This window comes from Octodon degus, unplaced genomic scaffold (assembly GCF_000260255.1).
Source record: "Octodon degus isolate 3935 unplaced genomic scaffold, OctDeg1.0 scaffold00109, whole genome shotgun sequence".
Lineage (NCBI taxonomy): Eukaryota > Metazoa > Chordata > Mammalia > Rodentia > Octodontidae > Octodon > Octodon degus.
Genome location: NW_004524685.1, coordinates 2,475,756 through 2,499,278, shown reverse-complemented (window position 1 = coordinate 2,499,278; position 23,523 = coordinate 2,475,756). Strand labels below are relative to the sequence as shown.

Below are 23,523 nucleotides of genomic sequence, written 5' to 3'. Positions count from 1 at the left end.
AAAAAAATCTTTAAAAAAAAAAGAATATTGTAACTGATATAAGAATTTCACATTTATGTTAGAAATAAGTATGAAATCTGTCAAGTTTGGCAAGTACATTAAATAAAGTAAGATTTTAATTTAGTAACATTATCAACAAAAAATAATTATATCAGAGGTATTAGATTGATAGGATATTTAATAACTACTTTAATATTTTTACCTAATGGATATATTTTCAGTGCTATTTTGTCACTCAGATTAAGTTTGGCAGTAAAATTTGGTTTTTATTTTGTAACATGTTTTATTATAAATCAGTGTATTAAGTGATCGAAATGTACATTGAAATATTTATATTTTAAAATTTATTAAAGACCTATTGCTATAAATCTCCCTCAGAGTACTCTCCCTTGCTTTAGACACACTTACCCTGTCACTCTTGCCACTTTCTGAAGCAGCTCAGTAAGTCCTCTCCCTTGAGGGAGACTTATGTACATGATCCAGGTAACAGTGAGTGCTGTTGCTGAGGCCACCTGTGAGAATGCAGTCTGGTGAAAACTGTGGTGTGGCTTTCCCCTCTTTATTACCAGATATTACTGTGTGACTTCTGGCTCTTCTTCACAATCAGAATAACCAGGAAGGGTAAAGAGCAGCAGCTGTTCAGGACATCATTGCAGCTGTGACAGCACAGCTAGACACTTACGAAATCACGAGTACACCAGAACTGCTTCAGAAAGTAGCAAGAATTGTGAAATTAAGGGAATTATTTTGGAACAGATTCTTGACAGTGTGTCTTTTCCTGTAATAACTTAAAATTTAAGGTCACCTTATTTTTTAATTACACCTCATATACTTAGCATGAAAGTGTAATGTATATGTAAAATATATATCTACAGGGTCCTAGCAAAAGTCATCCAAAGATTTAAAGAAACTTAAGAAAAAATGAGTTTTATTCTTTTTTTTGTCGTGTTTCTTAAGCATTTTAATGTAACTTATTAATATGACCTCAGTTATTTTATAGTTTTTGTCTGTTAATTTTTTAAATGAATTCACATATGTAAATTAGCCATTTTGTGTTTTGAAAGCGTCTTGCCACGTAGGCTAGGCTGGCCTGAACATAAAATACCCCTGTGAACCGCCATGCTAGACTAAATTAGCCATTTTAAAGTTAACAGTTCACTGGCATTTAATAAATTCACTTGTATTTAGTTCCAAAATAAATATTTTCACTCCAAAGGAAACCTCATAACCACTAAGCAGGTGCTCCCTATTGTTCCTCTCATCCCCAGTGACCACAAATCTGTTTCTGTGATTTTAACAATTCTGGATCTTTTATATAACATAAAAACACCTTTAGTGGCTGACTTCTTTTGCTTAATATTATTGAGGTTCATTCATATGGTAGCTTCTGTCGCTACTTTGTGCCTTTATTGTAGTACTGGGGATAGAACCCAGGGACCCTCTACCAAGAGCTACATTCCCAGTCCTCTTTAGTTTATTTTAAGATAGGCCTAAGTTGCCCAGGTGACAACAGACTTGGGCTCTTCCTACCACAGCCTTCAGAGTAGATGAGGTTACAGATGTATACTACCACATTCATGAGTACTTTATTCATTTTTAAGGTCAAATAACATATTGCCCTAAATATATACTGAAATTAATTTATTCGTTCATCTGTTGATGGATGTTTGGATTTTATCACTTTTTGACTCAAGTATTTGCTTGAGTTCCTCTCTTCCACTTTTTTTTTAATGTAATCCTAGAAATGGAATTGCTAAGTCAAAGTCTATGTTTAACTTTTTGAGAAGCCCCAAAACTGTCTCTAATCATATATGTACCATCTTATGTTTTTCCAGCAATGTTGCTTTTGTTTAATTATAGCTATTCTAGTGAGTGTGAGTGGTTATTGCATTGTGGTTTTGAGTTGCATTTCACTATTGACTAAAGATATGTTAAACATCTTTTGATGTGTGTTTTTACTATTTGTATGACTGTAATGTTTGGCCACTATTCTAGTGTATGCATATGGTATGATAAATTTACCCCTCAGTCTTGTTTTACTTGCATGCCATACATTTTGATGTGTTTTATTTTCACTTTCATCCATTTCCATGTACTCTGAAGGCTTATTTTGGGGAAGTTTGTTTTTCCATGTATTTTTTCTGTATTTTTTTGTACAGATTACCTTTTGATTTATCTATTTAGTGTGTTTTGAATTTAAAATCTTTATATTGGTTTCTATGGCTTATTTTTATGCATTTCATTATATAAATATCACTTGTCTGTTTGTTGCTGTCATTTAACAAAGTCAAGTGAAATATAGAAACTCCACCCCCATTTTATGTCCCTCTGTTCTCCCGTTTACAATATAATCATCCTAAATATATGCTTTCCATACATTTAAAACCACATCACACAATGTCATAGTTTTGGATTTATCTGTCAAACATACTTTCAAAAACTCGAGAAGTTTGTTGTATTTATCCATATTTTACTCTCTGTTTTTGTTTTTTCTTATGTCTTAAAATTCTGTCTTTCATCCTTTCTGCTTAGAGATCTTTCTTTAGCCAATCTTTTAGGGTAATTCAACTTGTAATAAATTTTCTTTAGTTTCATCTATATGAGGTATTTTCTTATTCATTCCTGAAAATTATTTTCTCTATAAGAGTCTTTTATTTTGGTGCTTGAGAAATGATGTATACTTCCTATGACTTTCATGGTTTCTAGTAAGAAATATACTGTTATTCCTGGTTTTCTTCAACAGACTTCATTTTCTCTAGTTGCTTTCAAGATTTCTTTTTCAGAAGTTTAATTATGGTGTGTCCTGGCCTAAATAGATATTTTTGGTTTTTATCTTACTTGGAATTCATTCAGCTTCTTGAATCAGTCTGTCTATGTCTCTTGGCAAGTGTGTCAAGTTTTCAGCCTGCATTCCCTTGAGTATTTTTCAACCTTATTTTCTTTCTCTTGTCCTTCAAAGACTCTAAACACCAACATTAGATCTTCGTTATAGCACACAGTTCCTAGAGGCTCCCTTTGTTGCTATAACTTCTTTTTTCCTGTCTTCTCTAAGTTTTCTCACACATCTGCATTAAAGTATTGAATAATTATTTGACCAAGGTGTCATCTTTTTTTTATTTATGTATTTGGTATAGGGTCTCACAACATAGCTCGGACTCATAGTGATCTTCCTGTTTTCAGCCTTCTTAGTGCTGGAATTATTAAATAATTTAATTTAATGAGTGGTTGTGAACATTCTTGTACCAAATGAAAAACAAAAAAACCTCAGGAAATCAGTACTGAAACAAAACATATAAACAAGAACCAAAGAGAAATTTTAGAACCCAAATACAGTAGCTAAAATAAAAAGCTCAGTGACTGGGTTCAGTAGCAGAGTGGAATGAAAGATGTGTGAGAAAATTTGGTGAAGAAGAAGAAAAGACAAAAGAAGTTACCCCATTTGAATAGCAGGAGGAAAATAAACAGAAAAAAAAAAATAGCAACAAAGGGAACCTTGGTCTATGGTTCTTACGAGGTTGCCTCTTTTGTACCTCCAAGTCTGGGATATATGAGGCTAAAAGAAAACTTGGAGAACCCCTACCAAAAAAAAAAATCCAGGACCTGTTTGTTAGCAGTATGTAACACTCAAAAAGAAAATTTTGAGGTAGAAATATTTTTCCCTTCTTACTATTGTCATACTAGCTAATCTTTATAATCAGTGCCCTGATGAATTTTGATAAAGCAGGGAATAACTGAATCCAAAGCAATAAATTTCAAAATCTTTATTTAAATTATATCTGATTTCTTTTTTAAGTGCATTTTTTATTGTAAACTTTACTATTCCATGTAATCTGTCTCTGTGTTTGGAAATTCATTCAGGCCGTAGAAATTTTTTTTTACACTACAAAATGACTTAAACCACACTGAAGTATTCTCTGCTCTCAGCTGTTCTAAACTCCATGACTGTTTATACTTTTGTTATTCACATGTGAATCTGTTGTCTTTCAAACATAATTCTAAAGTTGTCAGAACATGCCTTGGCCTGCTCTTCCTTAGTGTTTTGGGTTTTTTTCCAGTACTGGGAATTGAACTCAGGACCTTGTGCTTGCTAGGCAGGCGATTATTCTACTGGGCTATCTCCCCAGCCCTCTTGCTTAGTTTTTGATTAAGGAAATTGTGTTCTAGGTGAAAGCTGTTTTAGAATTCACTAGATAGATCCTTCTAAAATCTTAAGCAATTTGCCCATATTTCCTGTATGTTTTACTTTTTTTCTTTAATCTTTGTGTTGTTTCTCATTATGATCCAATATTCAGTGTTCATAATTTTCTTATAGTGTCATTAAAAACTAGCCAGATATAGTGGCACACACCTTAATCCCAACACTCTCGATGAGTGAGACAGGATTGTAAATTCAAGTTCCATCTAGGCAAATTAGCAGTTCAGCAAGACCTTAACTCAAAAGATTGGGAATGTAATTCAGTGCTTTCTGTCTGGGGAGGGAAAAAAAAAAAAAAAACTTAGTTCCATCTTTTTCTCTGCAGAGAGGGCTTTCGCAAGACATGAAGTTCGAGAAAGTGAGCAGCGACATATACTGGATGGACCTCGGCAAGATGCAGCGTTAGATGAGGAAGAAGATATGGTGATCATTTACAACAGAGTTCCCAAAACTGCAAGCACCTCATTTACAAATATTGCCTATGACTTGTGTGCAAAGAATAAATACCATGTTCTTCACATCAACACTACCAAAAATAATCCAGTGATGTCATTGCAAGATCAGGTAATTACCACTTAGGGAATGCACGGATGTTGTTTAGTATGTCCTCGAATTTTATATCTGAAATGGATAAGGTATTTTAAAGGGATATCTATGTTGGTTTTAATGAATTGTAAGCCTTTTATAGGAAAAGACAAACCAACTTGTATGTAATTTTACATCCTTCACAGTATTTGGTGGCACATTTCCTTGCATATAATATATAATCAAGTATTTATAAAATAAATGAATTAATGAATAATAAATTTTTGAAGAAACTAATTTTTTTATTGAGTGTAGTATCATTTTAAGAAAATGACTGGCCAGAGCTGCTTAGGCAGAGTGCAGTGACTGGGGTTCGATCCCCTGCATGCTGTGCCAGCCCCGCCCCCAGGGCACACTGAGTTGGCAATTGAGACTGGGCATGGTGGCGCATAATCCCAGATCTTGGGAACTGAAAACAGGAGAATCATTACGAGTTGGATCTACATAGTGAGACCCGATAGATCCCGTGCTAAATACAAAAAATAAATAAGTAAATGAGTATTTTCGCCAAGACACCTTGTAATAAAAATTATTATATTTTTTCAATTTATGGTAGAGAAATAGGTTTTTTGTTTGTTTGTTTTTGTTCTTTTTTTTTTTTTTTTTTTTTGTTTTTTTTTTTTTTGGTGGAACCAGGGATTGAACTCAGATCCTTGCGTTTTTTTTTTTGTTTGTTTGTTTGTTTTTTTTTTTGTTTTTTTTTTTTTTGGTGGAACCAGGGATTGAACTCAGATCCTTGCGTAAAGTTATGTCTGTAATTATTGAAGGGGCTGAGAGTTAGACCCCATGAGAAAAAAAGATAGTATTTGAAAATACTATGAGTTCAAATGCCATATTAGAATAGCTTTTTATAAATTATTTATTATCAGTAATTGGTATTTATCTGTTTGAAAATAGCTGACATCGTTTTATTGTTAGAGTTGACTATTTTCCCATGATTAAGCATAAGTGTAGCCTTTACACTGAAGCAGGAGAGTGACTTTTATGCATGAGAGTAAAGTAGACCTGGTAAGAGAGCTGTTTATGAAGAATAATGGTGTGTGGCATCTCATCTTCCTTGTGATTCTTGGCTTTCCTCAGGATCCGTCATTACTGTTTTTGATAAAATCAAAAATACTCGTCTGTCAGCCAGACCAGATAATTCTTCTGTAAATGAGAAGAAACACAAGCTTTTTTAGCTAAATGGTTCATAAAATGTATTCATTACATAATATTTTCTATCTCAAGGGCAAGCATCTTTAATATTCTATTTTATACAGCAAGTAGTAGGTTTTAAATTTGTTTGCATTATTGCTTTTCATAATTCATCTTCATTTAAATGGAACATGCTTTGATGTTCACAAAATTTCAGATCTCAGCAGTATTTTATAGAAATTTGTTCAATTTTTAGAGTTATTTTGTGTCTAGCATTATAAAGTTTTCTGACAGCTACAAGATACCTGGCAATGACATCAACCATTTTTTTCATGAAATACAGATCTGCAGAAGCTCTCTGCATGTGACATTTACCAGCATCATGTAGTGGTATATTTTCCCACTTGAATTTGGATAAGATAAAGCTTCTGTTTTCCCTTCAATAGCTTGTTAGTTATATACAGGAAAAAGGAAATGCTGTCTTTGAAGCAGTTTGATTGCATAATGTATAACATTTAAAACATTTGTGTAAGGCAGAGCAGAAGCGCAGTCTTAATCAGCTGACAGGGTGCCTGGCTGGCTCAGTCGGTAGAGCATGAGACTCTTAATCAGCTGACATACTTCCAATTGGGAGTTCGAAACCTGGTATTAAGAGTGGCTTATATAAAAGATATCTAATATGCAACAACTGCAACTTGTATTTTGTAATATATAAAAACATTTTTTTTCAAATCGGATCATATTTACTGGTTCTTTACTTTGCCTGATATAGTAAGTAACTGCATTTTTATTTTCCTTTAAATCTAGTAAGCTTCATCTGAATGTAAACTTTTATTTTTTAATTATAAAAATGGAATTTCTTCTAATTCAAAATCATATGGTTTAAAATAGTGTAATTATCATTGGTTCTAAAACCATGTTAGGAAAAAAACTTAAGATGTCATTCTTATAAATCAGAAAAATGTAAAACTATACAGTTTGGAAGCAAAAACTATAGAAACAAGTCTGTTGAGTGCTGGGAATTGTAACAAGAGGTATACACCAAGACACTGTAATAGAGTCCAAGTTATAAAACATGCAGCTCTCTTGCTTTATAATTCTCTGTGAAATAAATCAGTAACTTTCAGAATGGAAGAATACCATTAAGAATATATGTAGCTATTCACTGTACTTTTTTTCTCTAATTCCTCATCAGAGCAACACTTTTTTTTTTTTAAGGTAAGAATGACATCAGAACTCTTATCAGAAACAAAACTCAGAGCAACACTTTTGAGGAAAGCTCTATCATATGTATCCTAGTGAAAGTGCAAATTCTGATTCAGAGGGGCCAAGATAGAGCCTGATGCTATATTTTGAAAACTTCCACCTAATGTTAACCTGAGGAAGCTGGTTCTTGAACCATAGTTTGAGTAGCAGTGATCTAGAATGATTCTTGGTGAAGACATGGAAAGGTGCTTATTACATTCTTCCCAGGAAGATTTATATACCTTTATATTCATATTCCTGTTTCTGCTTCAAAATCCAGATTCCTTACCCAGGACAGAAGGCCCTTTCTAATCCAGTCTCTGCCAGTGCTCTTGCCACTTTAAGGCCTCTGCACTTACATTTCCTTTTAGAGTATATTTTCTGCCTTCTCCCATATTTGATTTCATGTTATACATTTAAGTTTTCAGATTGACTTTCTCTCAAACAAACCTTAATTGGGCTTCCTATGGATATATTAAATATCTCGGCCAAGTTACTACTGAGTATCAAATCACTCTGTATCCTTCCTACCATAGTAGGAGCCATAGTAGTACCATAGTTTATAGAATATCCTGTGTATAGATTTGATTGCTATCTATAAAATTCTATTACAGTAAAAAGCTCCTTAATGGCAGGAACCTTGTCTGTTTTGTTTACCACTATAAAATTGTGTTTAGCATAGTGCCCGGGACATAGTAGGTAACACCAGAAGCTTTTTGTTAAGTGCAAAAGCAAATAAGCCAGTTAGGCTCTAATAGTGGTTCTTAAATTGAGCTTGGTGCCATGATGATAATTACTGACAACGTGAACCCCTCTGATTAATGGCTATGTGATTGGTGCCATCCTTCAGGTGAATCGCTAGCCTTTCTTTTTACCCCACAGCCCAAATATTAAGCAGCACAGCTCTGAACTTCAGTAACGATACTCTCTATAGCTGTAGAACTTTGCATATATTTTTAATCTAAAATTATTTAGTTTTCCCTAGTGTAGAAAACTTCATTGCTGGTTTAGTCTCATAGAAGTACCCATGTCTGTGTAAGAAATGTTTAAGTAAATGCATGAATAATAGTATGGTATATAGTAATTACTTGTTAATAGTATGATTCATTCAATAGATAGTAATTTCAAAGTTGAAAATTTGCCAAGATGTTCAGGATGACATTCCTACTGTTTTAGGTAGTGAAAACAAGTTCTTTTGTGATCACAGATAATTATAATGCTGAGGTTAACTAATTAGCAGTGTAAGTCTAGATACTACTGTTAGCAAGATGGAGGGTTTCTTTTACCATTTTCCTACAATATTGGTTCAAGTCTAACTCAGCAAGCAAATAAATCACAGTATACTACCTACATTGCTGTGTTTTCTCTAAAGGCATTTTGTGATTACTTACTAGTTTGATTCTACTTGAGTTATAAAATCTGATAAAAATCAGATTTTAAAATCTGCTCCAGGATAGCCAGAAAACATTTTTTTTTCATGTAGTATATCTGACTACTTCTGAAACATCTTTGATAGCATATTCAGTCAGAGTATGAAGACTTTCTTTGAATAAAGTCACTAAGGTAGCTTTATATCTTCTCCCTAAGGCAGAGCTTTCACTCAAATTTCACTTGATACTATTAGGTTCTGCTCTCTTTGCCTGTCAATTTAGCCTTTGTTAGTGCCAGATGTAATCATAAGAATCCATAACATGACTGAAGTTTGCTCCTCTGTTCTGCGCTTCCTTGTCTTACTCCTCGGTGTTCGGAGCCTGAGATATTGGCACAGTGCCTCCGAGGAGGGGAATGCCAGAAGGAAACAACCTGGGAGACAAACTAGGAACCGCAGGAAAAGTGAAAAGGCAGAAAATCATAGAGAAGGAACTGGGACTGGACTTACAAAAGGGAAAAGCAGGACATAAAGTAGAGGCAGGGAAATTTTTGGAGAATCAAAGACATAAATATTAAATACAGCTAAAAAGAGAAGTGGCTAAATAAATACTTCAGAAAACTTTTTTAGAATGCTGTTTTCCAGGAGGTTACTTATGTTCTGTCCTTGAAGAACAACTTTGAAGAAGTAAGAACAATCTGGAATTTCAGTGGTACGTAAGTGCCCCTTCTCAGCACTCAGACTGTTTTCCAGATTAGTATGAAGCACCACTCGAACCTTACTGACCTCATTTGTTTGCTTAGCACTTTTTCCCTCCCCATAAAGGAAAGGTTAACCTCAGCTCAGCATCTTTTGATTTATTGCACATTGTGAGTCAGCCACAGCTTTATTAATGAGACTTTAACACATTGCCTTTGTTAATGTTGAAGAAATGAAAGAAAAAAAATATGCATTGCTGTTATTTGGATCTTAGATTCCCCTCAGTGGCCCACATGTTAGAGGTTGGGGAGATGGGAGACACTTTTAGTATGTGTGCTGCTGCAGTGAGAACTGGGAGACACTTTTACGAAATGGGACCTAGCAAGCCCTTTCTTGTCTCTCTGCTCCTTGGTGATGAGGTAGTTGATTTTGCTCCACTCCGTACTCGCCACAGTCTGTTGTCTCCCTGTAGGCCCAAAACAGTGGTGCCAGTCACCAAAGCCTCCTCTGCTGTGAGTCAAAACATACTTTCTTATAAGTTGATTATCTCCAGTATTGGTTATAGTGATACCAAGCTGACTTCCACAGATACATAGATTTTCATCTTCTTTTAGCTTATTTCCGCTCACAGGTAATAAACCAAGGGATCAGGGGTCATTGTTGAAATGGTTACCTGTGGTTGTAATGATCAGAATGGACTGGAAGTTGAGATTATGATGAAGGTAATGAGTAAATTCACAAGGAAATAAACAAAAGTTGTATCACCTGAACCTTGGGATTTTTTTTATTATTTATTTATTTATTTATTTTGCAGAACTGGGGATTGAACTCAGACCCTTGCACTTGCTAGGGAAGTGCTTATTCCACTGAGCCATCTCCCCGGCCCCTGAACCTTGAGATTTTAGAAGTAGGAATTGAGTGTGTGTGTTGGTGATCCACCCCAGGTTTCCTTATACATTAGGCAAGTACTGTCTTATTGAGCTGCACACCCAGCCCAGTTGAAGAAATTTCGGTGATTACTATAGTAGTTGAATTTTTCAGTACCCCAGTTTGTTGATTTTTTTTTATTTTTTATTTTTAAAAATTATTTATTTATTTATTTGGTACAGGATGTCTCTATGCAGACTCAGACTTATAGCAATTCTTTCTCAGCCTCCCCAGCGCTGGGATTACTGGCATGCCCCACCACCCTTGGACTCTTGTGACCAGCTTAGTGCACCTGGGGGTGAGGCCAGCACAGCATGTGGTGCTGGGGGATCAAACCCACCCAGGTCCTTGTGCCTGCTGGGCAGGTGCTTAAACCACTGAGCTGTCTCCCCAGCCCGATTTTTGCTTTCTTTAGCTATAAAATGGAAAGTAAAGGTTGTTCTTGGTCTCTTCCATCCTTAAAATTCTGATTTGGTAAACAGAGCTCATGGTTAAACAGTAATGTGCCTTGTTCTTCTCTCTGCCTTGAGCAAATGCTTAGCTGTATCCAACTCAGAATACAATGTTTCTTATTTCATTAATTTTCCACGGAAGCTTCTTGGAGTGCTTGGTTCCAGTGTGATTCAAGTGTCCCTGAGGGCTGAGAGTGTGAGAAGAGGAGGAAGCAGAGTTCACTCAGCTTCTGCTCTCCCTTTCTGTTTATGTGTTCCAGTAGTTTATAAAATTGTCAAAAATGTGCTGAATTTTAGTCCATTTTTACTGAGAGTACGTCGCTAAGTTTACTCAAGAGCTTCTGTAGACCTCAGGCCTCCTTTAGCAGAGCAGACCACAAAAACAAGCCTCAGAAGCTGACATAAGAGCCTGCCCACGCCTTAGTCTTCAGTGTGGCACTTCACCTGGAGATGTATTAGAAGTGGGGAATCGCAGGCTCTGCTCCTGCACCACATCTCCTGCAGCAGTCTGCATTCTAACACGAGTCCCAGGACTCATACACAGCTAGCAGTGGAGAAGCCTGGCAGCAGTCCAGGTACTACACAGCTTCCTGCACTTGTGCACACACACTGATGAAGTGCCATTCATTCTCAGGAAGGTTTGATATTGACCATCCTTAGGAATACTGGAGGAAAAAGGAAACTTGGAGTTTATCCCTTTCCTCTGCTAGCCTTTCACCATACACTCTTCCATCCAGGTTTATGCTACGGTTCTATCTAACACTTGGCCTATGTAAAGCATTTTCTCAGACTTCAGTCTAGCATGTGCTTTTGTTTCCCTCCTATGCCAGCGTGTCCATATTAAACCTGTGCTTCTGAAAAATATAGCTGAGTTGCTAAATATGTCTTAAGTGCTCTTGAACCATCACCTCTAATTCCTCATTCTCTTTGCTTTATACTTCCCTCTCATTTTGACTGAAATACTGAGACTGATTTTCATAGAACCAAAAGTTTATATCACAGAGTTTACCATTAACTGCCAGTTACAAGGAAGTTTTTTTTTTTTTTTCAGAACCAGGGATTGAACTCAGGCCCTTGTACTTGCCAGGCAAGCACTTATTCTACTGAGCCATCTCCCCGGCCCCTCATGGTGTCATTATTATTATTATTATTATTATTATTATTATTATTATTATTTTGGTGTCATTATTTTTAAGGATGCAGTTTAGGATTATCTAATTTATTATTTTCTGCTTCGTTTATCATTCTACTTCTGTTTGGTACCTCATGTGAAGCATGAACAAGAAAGAACATAAGAACCACAAATCACACATTTACATGGCTTTGAGTGGGGGAAAATTGAAAATGTCTGCTAAAATGAAATTGGTTTTTTTTTTAAAGCAACCAAACTTTTTATCTACATTTGATTTTCAGATTTTATTTCCAGGCAGTGTATGGTTATAGAGAGGACAGAAAGTAAGGCTCCCTCGATTTCCATTCTGAAAGCTCCCTTGTTTTCTTTAACATATGAGTTATTAATGCTTCCTCTAAAAATAAATTCTCTCAGAATCTTCCAGTTTTCTGTAGTTCACAGTCACCCACAGCTGCATTTCCCATTTCCTTTCCCACCCCTACCAACAGAAAGCAGCTATCCCCATTCATCGCTATTAACTTAATGACACCAATCCAGTGTAAGTACTCTGGAATAGTGCCATGTGATTAACTCTATTCTAAAATGTAAATGAAACGTTGATGAATTGTCAGAAGTACACATTGACATGGAGTGTTTATGGCTGATGTCATGGTTTGCAGAAGCTTTTGGTACTGAAAAGGGTGGTGGGCCTCACCACCTGGGCTCCCTGCACAATATCTGGTCTCCAGAAAAGACTCTTAAGTACTTGTTGTTTGTTCTTAACCGTGTGTTACTTATCACGAAGAGATTAGCTCACATCATCTATAATGTTTTCCTTTAAGAAATTATATATCATTATTTTAAATCTGATGGTGGTTTTATCAAACTCTGTATTAACCAATTCTTTTAAAAGAAGTGTTTAGGGGCTGGGGAGATAGCTCAGTGGAATAAGTGCTTGCCTGGCAAGCGAAGGGACCAGAGTTCAATCCCCGGTTCTGCAAAAAATAAAATAAAATAAATTAATTAAAATAAAATAAAATAAAAGTAGTGTTTATACTTACTGAATTTTTAATTTTAAGTTCCAGGAAATATGTAGATTTTTTTTTTAATTTATTTATTTTATTTGTGTGTGTGTGTGTGTGTCCAGCTCAGCCCACCTGGGGGCGGGGCTGGCTGGCATGTGGTGCTGGGGATTGAACTGCGGTCCCTGTGCTTCGCTAAGCTTGTTCTAAGTAGGTGCTTTAGACCACTGAGCCATCTCACCAGCCCTATGTAGATATTTTTAAATATTTGATTTGTATTATATCTTCAATTTTATTGGTCATTCTTACCTTTTAAAAACCTGATTATCATCTTTTCTTTCCTCATTTTGGTTTAACTTTATTTATTGAATCACAATGAAAATGAATTTTTAAAAATAAGCCTCTGAGGGGCTGGGGAGATGACTCAGTGGAATAAGTGCTTCCCTGGCAAGTGCAAGGACCTGAGTTCAATCCCTGGTTCTGCCAAAAAAAAAAAAAAAAATTAATACTAATAAACCTCTGAGCATTGGCATAATAGCTCAGCAGACTAAGCGCTTGCTTAGGCAAGCTCAGGGACTAGGGTTCCATCCCCAGTAGCGCATGCCACACTGGCTCCACACCCAGGAGCACTGAGCTGGTCATTGAGTCCGGGCGTGGTGGCGCATGCCTGTAATCCCAGTACTTGGTAGGCTGAAAACAGGAGGATCACTACCAGTCCAAGCTGCGTAGTGAGATCTTGTACCAAATACATTAAAATAAGAAAGCCTCTGGGGATATTTACAACATACAGATTTTTACTGTAATTTTGTTTGTTTTTAGTATGTGTATTGGTAGGTAAGTGAAGAATGTACACGTTCAACTATACTCCTACCATTTTATATAAATGTACTTTATATTTACAGGATTGTAAATGGTTACATTTTGCAGTTTTGTTTTTACAATCTCTTTTTCCTGAGTATGCTGTTAGTAGCTTTATGATGAATTAGTAATTACAGATTACATTATACTTTGTTTAATCCAAAAATGTTTTTCCCGTTCTATAATTGTCAAATTGGTGTGACTTGTTTTAAATTCTTAAATTGCGAGTCTTTTGATATCATCAGATTTCTTTTTCTTCAAAATGTATTTAACTAACAAATGCGTTCTCCCTATTTAGGTACGCTTTGTAAAGAATATAACATCCTGGAAAGAGATGAAACCAGGATTTTACCATGGACACATTTCTTACTTGGATTTTGCAAAGTAAGTTGTGCCTAAAGTGACACACTTAAGAATGCTTTGTACTTCTGCAACCTAAAAAAAAAGTGTTAAATTGTCATATTTTGATTTTCCAAAATAAGAATGTGCAGTACTGAATTGCCTTTCCTGCTTTTAGAGCTGTGATTTAAATATCTATCTAGTGTCTTACTGCCCTCTAGCGTTCATAAATTGGCAATTTTCAAGTTATGTTTAATTTAGGTAAGGTTAATTGAAGTTACTCATCATTATTATGTATGTTTCTTATACAACTAGAGTGATGCTGCTTTAGGAAAGCTCAGATTTTAACTTGCTCAGTTAGATGTGGCTGTACCACACCGTTAGAAAGCAAAATAATTATCCCACAGTTATTGGTGTCCCAGTACGTAAAAAGGAATAGTTTAAACATTAGTCTTGTTGAGCTATTTGAACTTTTTTGTAGTACACATCATACCATCTTGGTGAAGCCTCAGATCCTCATTTCTCTGAATATTTTTGGGTTAACTTTAGAAAATCCAAAAATTTTCTGGTTAAAGCTTATTTTTTGTCTTTAATATTCATGATTTAAAGGAATACATCTTCATTTATTTGCCAGCTTTAAAAGATAATGTGTAAAGTTTAAGATGAAAGGGACATTTCACTTTCAATGTATCTCATTAAATTTGAAAAATAAGCTGAAATATTACTGATTGAGAGAAACAGTAAATCTTGTAACTTTTTTGAAAATCTTAAGGAGTCACCTACATACTACATGTACAAAAAAATGATATATTCTAATTTTTTTCTCCCATTCTACTCAGTCTTTCAATAAAGTGATAGCTTCAAAGTTAGATGTACATTTTTCTATAAATAATTCATACTACAATATTGAAAACATTTTATGGTAGCTTTAAAATAAACTAATTATTTTTTCTTTGTAGAAGCATTGAACCAATTTCATAAACTTCATTCATATGCATATTTTCCCTGAGGGCTGCATTATCCTTGAATTGAATGTTTGTTACCCTTTCACCTAAATGATTTATTTTTCCACACACAACTCAGTTTCTAATACTTGAGGTTTTCATTATTAAAATTATATATTGAGTGCTTTTGCTTTAGGCAAAGTTTTAGAACAAAGCTGTAGTGTATATTTAGGTTCTTATACTTGAAAGTATAAAGCTTTTTGAAAGAAACAATCTTATTTATTAAATATTGACATGAATATTTAGGGGTTTGTAGATTTTCATAGTCCTCTTGATACTGAAACTAAAAATTAGTGTAAAAAACTTCAATAGACTTCTAGACAATTTTGAACAAATACCTAAACACCAGTACCCTTTTAATTATCTTTTTGTTTGATGGCCCTATAACTCATAATTAAGAAAAAAGAGAGAAATGTCACCTTACCAGTGTTGGGGTTTTTTTGGGGGGGAGGTGGGGACCAGGAATCGAACTGAGGACCTTGTGTGTGCCAGGCAGATGTCCCACCTCACCAATTTTTAAAATTATTTACTTTTGATTCCCTACCATTATCTTAACAAGCATATTGTTTACATATTTTATTAAAAAAAGACTTGCCAATAGAAAAAAAAATTGTGAATTTGGTGCAACAGTTTTAATCACAGTATTTTAGTTGCCTTCACTGGAAACATGAAAGAGTATAAACTTAGAAAATCTGCTGAGAGGTACACATCTTATTTGTGATCTTAAGTCTGCCCAACGCATGTTCTGATTATATATGTATATTTTTTTCTTCCCAGAACTTTAGGATAATAACCAAAATACTTATTTCTTACATTTTTCTTTTTTATTCCGTCTTGCTACTTTTTGTCTTAATTATATAGACAAGATAAATTCATGCCATCAATTTTAAAATTTTATAGTTTAAAACTATATAGGTTGGACATTTTCAGAATGTTCTAATGTATAGAAAGTACAAAGTTAAGTTTCGAATCTTGACCTCATTGAGTTCACTGAAAGCGTCTTTCTCCTAGACTTGTCTGTTCATAGTTTTTCTTTATAATCAATGAAAACCCTATATTACCTTCTCCTTTTCAATTCATGCTGTTCACTTACCATATGAAAGATGGATTAAAAGGGAGAAAAACTGAATATAAGAAAACCAAACAGATTACCACAGTCATCCAAGCAGAAGTGCTGGGAAGAAGGCAATGGTAAAAAGAGAATGAGGAAGACAGCACTTCATTGAGAAAGCTTACAAAAGAAAAATTAGACTTGGTAACTTTATTAAATGAAAAGAGAAAGGGAAGAGTCAAGAGGACATTTCAGGGTGGGGAATGGGCAGGATGCTAGGCCAAGGAACCAGTTGGACAATTCCCTGATCCTCGAAGGTTGCAAAAGTGACAATCATCCATGATGTCAGCCATTTTCATTCTGTAAGTAATGCTGAAGACTTACATGTTTTCCACTTCTCTCTTGTCATTAAAATCAGTAAAAGTAGAAGGTGGTTGTATTTGCATTGACTCAGTACTGCATCTGTTGATAATGCTTACCCAGTGGAGAGCCAGAAACGACACATCATTACTTGTATTTGGTGCATATTTCAGACTTTTTATACTACCACATTGGTTATGGAACCTAACAGATCACCCCTTAGTAAGCCCATTTTTAAACTATAAATACTAATTTCTATATATGTATGCTAATTTGAGAGAGTATTATGTATTTGGAATCTGAACCCTAATGAAGGCAAAAAAATTATTTTTGTATATATAAAGCTTACAATTTTTATTCATTTTCTCCTTCTACAACTTTTTAAAAAAATTATTAATTGACAAACTGTCATATATTTGTATGGGATACAGTGTGATATTTCAATACATATATAGATTGTGCAGTGACCAAATTAAGATAATTGAGCTATCTGTCATCTTACACATTTATCATTTCTTTGGATTTGAAACACTCAAAATCCTATTTACTCTTTTGGAATACTCAACTCATAGTTTTTAACTAGTTATCCTTCTATGCTATGGAACATTACAAGCTATTCCCCCTCTCAAGCTGCACTTTTGTACCTGTTAAGCACCTTCTTTTCATCTCTTCGTACACATGCTTCCTAGGCTTTAGAAACCAGTAATCTAATCTCTACCTCTATATTAGTTCAGCCTTTTAGTTTCCACATAAGCTTCCACACAGCAGTGTGCTTACTTCATTTAACATAATGTCCTCAAGTATTTTTGTAATTTCTGTTCTTCATTTCTTTCTCTTGCCTAACTGTTCTGGCTAAAATCTCCAACACTAAACTGTATTACACAAGAGTGGTTGAAGTTTACATCCTTGTTCATTCCTGATTTTAGAGGAAATAATTTTAACTTTTTCATATTTGCATGGAGTTGCTGTGTTTTGTCATATTATAGCTTGTATTGTATTGATTTATATTCTTTCAGTATGCCCTTTTGTTAAAGGTTTTATCATGAAGAGATACTGAATTTTATCAATTTTTTTTCTGTGATATTGAGATGATTGGGTAATTTTTGTTCTTCATTCTTATGTTACATACTCATATTTATTAATTTGCATATGCTGAACCATCTTTGCTTGCTAGAATGAAAGCAGCTTGATCACAGCGTGTGATCTTTTTGTTGAATTCAATTTATAAGTGTTTTGCTATGGATTTTTACATCTGTTCATCAGGGGTACTTGTGTATAGTTTTCTCTTTTGTGTATGTTTGTCAAGCATTGGTAGTAGGATAACGCTGGCCTTATGAAATGAAGTTAGAAGCTTCACTCTTCCTTTCAATTCTTTATAATAGCTTGAGAAGAATTAATATTAGTCTTTTTTTAAAGATTTAGTAAACTTTAGCAATGAAGTCATCTAGGTGTAGGCTTTTCTTTACTGAAAGACTTTTTATTACTGTTTCAGTTTCATTGTTTGCCATTGTTCTTGTGAAGTTTTCTATATTCTTAGATGTCAGTTTTGGAAAGTTACATGTGCCTAAAATTTTATCTGTATTCTAGGTTTCCCCTTGGCATATGATTATTCATGATGAATTTTCGAACGTCTGTGGTATCAGTTGTAATGTTTCCTTTTTTTAAACCTTTAATTTTGTAACTGGTTCTCTTTTTCTCCTTAAAAACTAAGTTTGTCAGTTTTATTTATTTGAAAAAAAATAGGTTTTGGTCTTCATTTTGTTTGTTTCTGTTGAAGTCTTTCCTTCTAATTTTGGATTTTGTTTATTGCTTATCTATTTTATTGAGCTGCATCTTTAGGTTATTTGACATTTAACTTTTCCTTCCCTTATTTTGTTGATACAGACAGTCCTCGTAATTTTCTTCTTAGGATATTCTCTTTTGAGTATCTTGCTAGTAAATTTTGTACTTTCCTGTGTTTTCATAGTAGTTACTCTTTTTCTTCTAGTATAGGTCTGCCTTAAACATTTATTACCTGGCGGTGATGAATTCCCTGATTTGTTTTGCTTTGTTTTGTTTTTGCCTTAGAAAGACTTTATTTCTCTTTGGAGAGATGGATAGCTTTGATAGATAGCTTTTGGGGGACCTAGTATTCATGGTTGGTAGTTTATTTTTTCTTTTGGAACATTGAAAATTTCATCCTATTTTCTCCTGGTCTGAAAGAATCCTGTTTGAGAAGTCTATTATTAGTGTAATGTAGTATAATTCCTTGTGCATGACTTGACACTGTCCTCTTGCTATTTTAGAGTTTAATCTCTGGCTTGTACTTCTGAGTGTTGTGACTATAATAATATGCTTCAGAGTAGGTTGTTGTTGATTGAATCTATTAGGCATCCTTTGGGCTTTCCACATCTGGATGTGCCCATCTTTCCCAAGATTTGCAGTTTTCAGCAGCAGTTTCACTGAATAGGGTTTTCTGTGCCTTACCTACCTACACTCCTTTCAGAAACATCCTAAACACAGAAATTTGGTCACTCAATGGAGTCCCATAAGTCTTAAAGGTTTTCTTCATTCTTTTATTATTTACTTATTTAGTTTATTTTTGGCCTTACTGAATTATTTTGAGTCAGAGATTCTTTATTCTTCTTGATTTGATGTGCAGTTGAGACACTGGATTTTTAAAAATTTTTTACTTTCTGAGCTTTTTTATCCTCAAGATTTGTTTTGTTCTTTCTTATGATTGCTATCTCTTTTCTAAGTTTCTCATCTATGACTTGAGTTGTTTTCCTGATTTCTTTGAACTGTCTGTTTATATTCTTTTATCTCATTAAGTTTCCTTAAGAACTAGCCAGGAGTGGTGGCAATACATCTATAATTTCAGCACTCAGGAACTTGGAGCAGGACAATTGTCTCGAGTTGAAGGCCAGCCTGGACTACATAGTGAGAACCTGTTTTCCAGAATAATCATCATCATCATCATCATCATCATCATCATCATCATCATCATGATGAATTCTCCCAGCTGTTTATCAGTTTCCTTTTCTTTGGGGTTTATTGCTAAATGCTTTGGTTCTTCTTGTGTCCCTTGTTAGTATTAGTGCAACTGGCAGGTCATCTTGCTCTACCACTTTTATAGGATAGTTTTCTTGGGGTAAGACCACTCCAAAAGATGTGGGCAGGTAATGCACAGCTGGTGTGGCAGCAGGGGCAGAATACCCATCTCTGCTCAAGGGCTGATGGGGATTGGCTTGTCACCATCTACCAGGCAGATATACTACAGTATGCCTGATACTGGGATGGAATGTCTGTCAGTATATCAGAGGGCCACTTGATGGCCGGGTGAAAGTTGGGCCCAAACGGGTTACTGACCACCATCTGAGGCCTACATAGTTCACCTGAAAAGATTTGTGGGATCTGCCTGCTTAGGGCAACCTGCCAGTCTGCTTCTGAAGACCTTACCATGCTAAACTCCTGATAGGCTGCCAACTGCCTCAGCCATCCATGCCATTCAGGGCAGGCTACTCAGCCACTTCCCCAGGTAAGTGATCACCATAATTTCTTAAATTCTTAACTCTTGCTTGCTTTAGTGTAACATAAGTAATCTTGAATGATCTCCCAGTCTTCACTTAATACTTTAGTTGGGTGTGTTTGTTCGTCTGGTTTTTTCCATATATGATCAGTACTTCAGACTTCCAGATATAATTTCAGGAAATTCTTAAGCAGAATAAAAATGTTGATTTCATCACTTTTGTCCTATTTCAGATTTGGTGTAAAAAAGAAGCCAATTTATATTAATGTCATAAGGGATCCTATTGAGAGGCTAGTTTCTTACTATTATTTTCTGAGATTTGGAGATGATTATCGACCTGGATTGAGGAGACGAAAACAAGGAGACAAAAAGGTAGTGTTTTAGTTTTAAGATTTTCATGGAGATAATTGTTTCCTAGATGCAGTGGACAATGTGCTTTTTAACTGTTTATTGATTATAAAGATACTGCTGGCTTATTGTGGAAAATTCTAAAAGCATCTTAAAGTATATAGAGGCAAAGGTAAAACTATTCATTAGCTGATGTCTTACAGTATTATCATTTTTGTGACTTTAAAAAAATGTTCATCTGTTAAAGGGTTGAATATTTGTTTTCTTATAGTCCTACTGACAATTTTCTAGGGCTGGTGATGTAGCTTGCTGATAGAGCACTTGTCTAACATATATATGACCCTCGTGCCATCAGAAAAGAATTCTGGGAGATCATTAATATTTATTGATTAACATAAATATATTTTAGTTCTCATAGTCTCACTGATGCCAGTTTTGTACTTATTAGCAATCATTTGTTTAAAGCAGAAATTTTTCAAGTAATGAGAAAATAGTGGCTCAAGATATTTGTATCAGGTTCAGATTTTGGTGTCTTTCGTTTCATTGCATCCTTCAGAGCGTCACCAGCTACTTTTCTAAGAACCATACTGACTTTTCACATTTCTCTTGCAACGCTTTTACAGCGACCACACTCCTCACAGCATAGAAGGCACTGGCTGACATCACCTGAGACTTTCCTCTCCTGTCTTAATTTTTTCCCAGCGCAGTGCTTTGGCCACATGAAATGTCATTAAACTCCAAATTTACTATTGCTTCTTTTTTTTTTTTTTTTTTCTTATTAGTGTACCCTTCCTTCACTCCAGCAAGTTTTTGTTATGGATGAGATTCAGTTCCAGTGTTCCCTTTCCTGTAGTTTCCTGTGCCAGCACCACCCCCATTCCCAGCAGAGTTAGGTCTCCTTTTAGGGTTCTGAGAACATTGTATTAAAATAGAGCATTTACTTAGTAGTATCTGGATTGTCGGTTAACATATTATCTTCCCCAGTATTTCATCCTTACTTTTGGCAGAAGGATTTTTTTTTTTTTTTTTTTGGCTGCCACAGAATGCCTTCTGGGCAGATCTGGTTTGGCGTGAGTATCTGGGGATGGAACGTCAGCATCCTGAGCCTGACTGCTTTGTTTAAGCAAGCACTTAAACAACTGAGGCAATGGGCAGGCCCCTACAGATCTAAGCTGTCTTTTTTTTTTTTTTTTTTTTTTAATGGTGGAACTGGAGATTGAACTCAGGCTCTTGCGCTTATTAGGGAAGCACTTGTTCTACTGAGCCATCTCTCCAGCCTCATCGCTACTTTTGGACTTGTGTCTCAGTTAACTTTCTCATTACTGAGACAAAATACCTGCCACATGCAACTCTAGGAAAGGCTTATTTTGGCTCACTGTTTCTACAGGTTTCAGTCAGTCATCTTCCCTAGGACAGAAGTGGCATAGTGGAAACATCTGCACAGAGGAAAAGTGACCTAGAAGCAGGGAGAGTAAAGAGAGGAACTGGAGAGGAAGATAGGCCCTTCAGGCCACACTTCAGCAACCCACATCCTGCCCCCAGATCCCACCTCCTAACCACAAGTCAGCTATGAGCCCGAATAGTCCGGCCACCTTCCAAAATCCCCACCTCTGAGCACATGAGGCTCCTGGGGGACATTAGATATAAACCATAGCAACCTGGTACCTGGTTTCCCTGTAAGAGCTTGATGATACGTGAATTCTGCATGTGTTAAAGTGTTACACGGTAGTGATGATACTTGGTGTAGGGTGATAAGCAACACTCAGTGATTAATTATTTTCCAAGTTAGGTGTTTATCATGAGAAGACAATTTTTGTTGTTTTCCTTTTTTATTTTTTTCTAGAAATTGGTGTTTCTTTTCTTAGTCTCGAAATTTCAATCAGAAAATACTATTCAAAATAGAAAAACTGACCAAGTCTTCTTTTACTGTGTTTACTCATATCTTACTATTACCTGATCTTCTGCAAATATTTTTTATTATTTTGAGGATTCTGCAAATTTTTATAAAATCTATTAGTATAACTTTTTGTGGCCTTATACTTAAATTACTATTTTTACTTTTGTGACATCCATCTCTTTCCTTTGAACAACAGATAACCATTGGTGTTGCTTAGGAAAAGATGTGCTATCTTGTGGGTTCCTATGTCTGTTTGTGACTGTCAGCCTTAGATAGCATGGTTTCATGGCTGTGCTGCACAATTTGAGCGATTGATCACTGACAGTAATTAATAGAATTAACCACAATAAATCACATTTATTATTTATTGTTTACAGAGCATTCCTTTAAGCTGTTGTCTTTTTAAGATAGCTTGTGCAATTCAGTGAAGTATTCCTCACAGATACACAAATTGCGACCCAGAAAGGTCAAAACACTGCTTAGTATCATAGGTCAATAAACTTAAACTATATGATCAGTCAATAAACTTAAACCTTCCTTTTTTCTTTAAAAGAAAATACAAAATGCTGCTCAAGATTTCTATATAGACAATTTATATATTTAAAACTTAATAAATTATCCATCATTGCCCATTTGTATTTGACAAATTTAGGTAGATAATGCATGTAGAACTTTTATTATTTTCTCTCTTAAATGCAATAAGGCTTGGATTTTTTAAGTATTTTTAAAATACATATTCCTTGGGGCCGGGGAGATGGCTCAGTGGAATAAGCATTTGCCTGGCAAGCGCAAGGACCTGAGTTCAATCCCCGGTTCCACCAAAAAAAAAAATAAATAAAATACATATTCCTACACTTTATATTATTAGTAACTCCAGCAAAATACTGTTGCATTGTCTTAACTTTTATAGGGATTCAATCACGTGTAAATGGTATATTAAAGTATGAAAATTTACGGTTTTGTAGATAGAATAGATCTTTTGTTATAAAACATTAGATATTTAAAATAATTTGTCATGTTTCTCATGAAACAAAAGTTGGTAACTTTCAGGGACTTTATGAGTGAAGTAATGTCTTATTGTAAATAATTCCTTAATATATTTAACTTGCCAGTATCTTCATTAAACTCATATCTTTATAAGACTGTGTACATATAACATCCTAAAAATGGAGGCGTATTTACAAATAGTAGAGATGAAAGGGTGGCCATGGTTATGTTGGAAATAACTTGCAATGGCTGCCATTCTAGAAAATGTCTGGGGGCTGGAGAGATGGCTCAGTGGTCTAAGGCACCTACTTAGAACAAGCTTGACAAAGCATCAGGGACCGCGGTTCAAAAGTTCAATCCCCCAGCACCACATGCCAGCCAGCCCGCCCCCTGGTGGGCTGAGCTGGCCACACACACACACCACACTCTCTC

At 35.1% G+C, this 23,523-nt stretch overlaps 1 protein-coding gene across 2 annotated transcripts in view; it reads left to right on the top strand.

Moving 5' to 3' along the window:
- Hs2st1 (heparan sulfate 2-O-sulfotransferase 1) overlaps nt 1–23,523 on the top strand; it is a 186,280-nt gene that overhangs the window by 151,872 nt on the left and 10,885 nt on the right. For both annotated transcript variants that reach the window (XM_004639281.2, XM_023724335.1), the window contains exons 2-4: nt 4,521–4,759; nt 13,896–13,981; nt 20,093–20,231. In XM_004639281.2, coding sequence (XP_004639338.1) covers nt 4,521–4,759; nt 13,896–13,981; nt 20,093–20,231 — 464 coding nt within the window. The remainder of the gene's footprint in view (nt 1–4,520; nt 4,760–13,895; nt 13,982–20,092; nt 20,232–23,523) is intronic.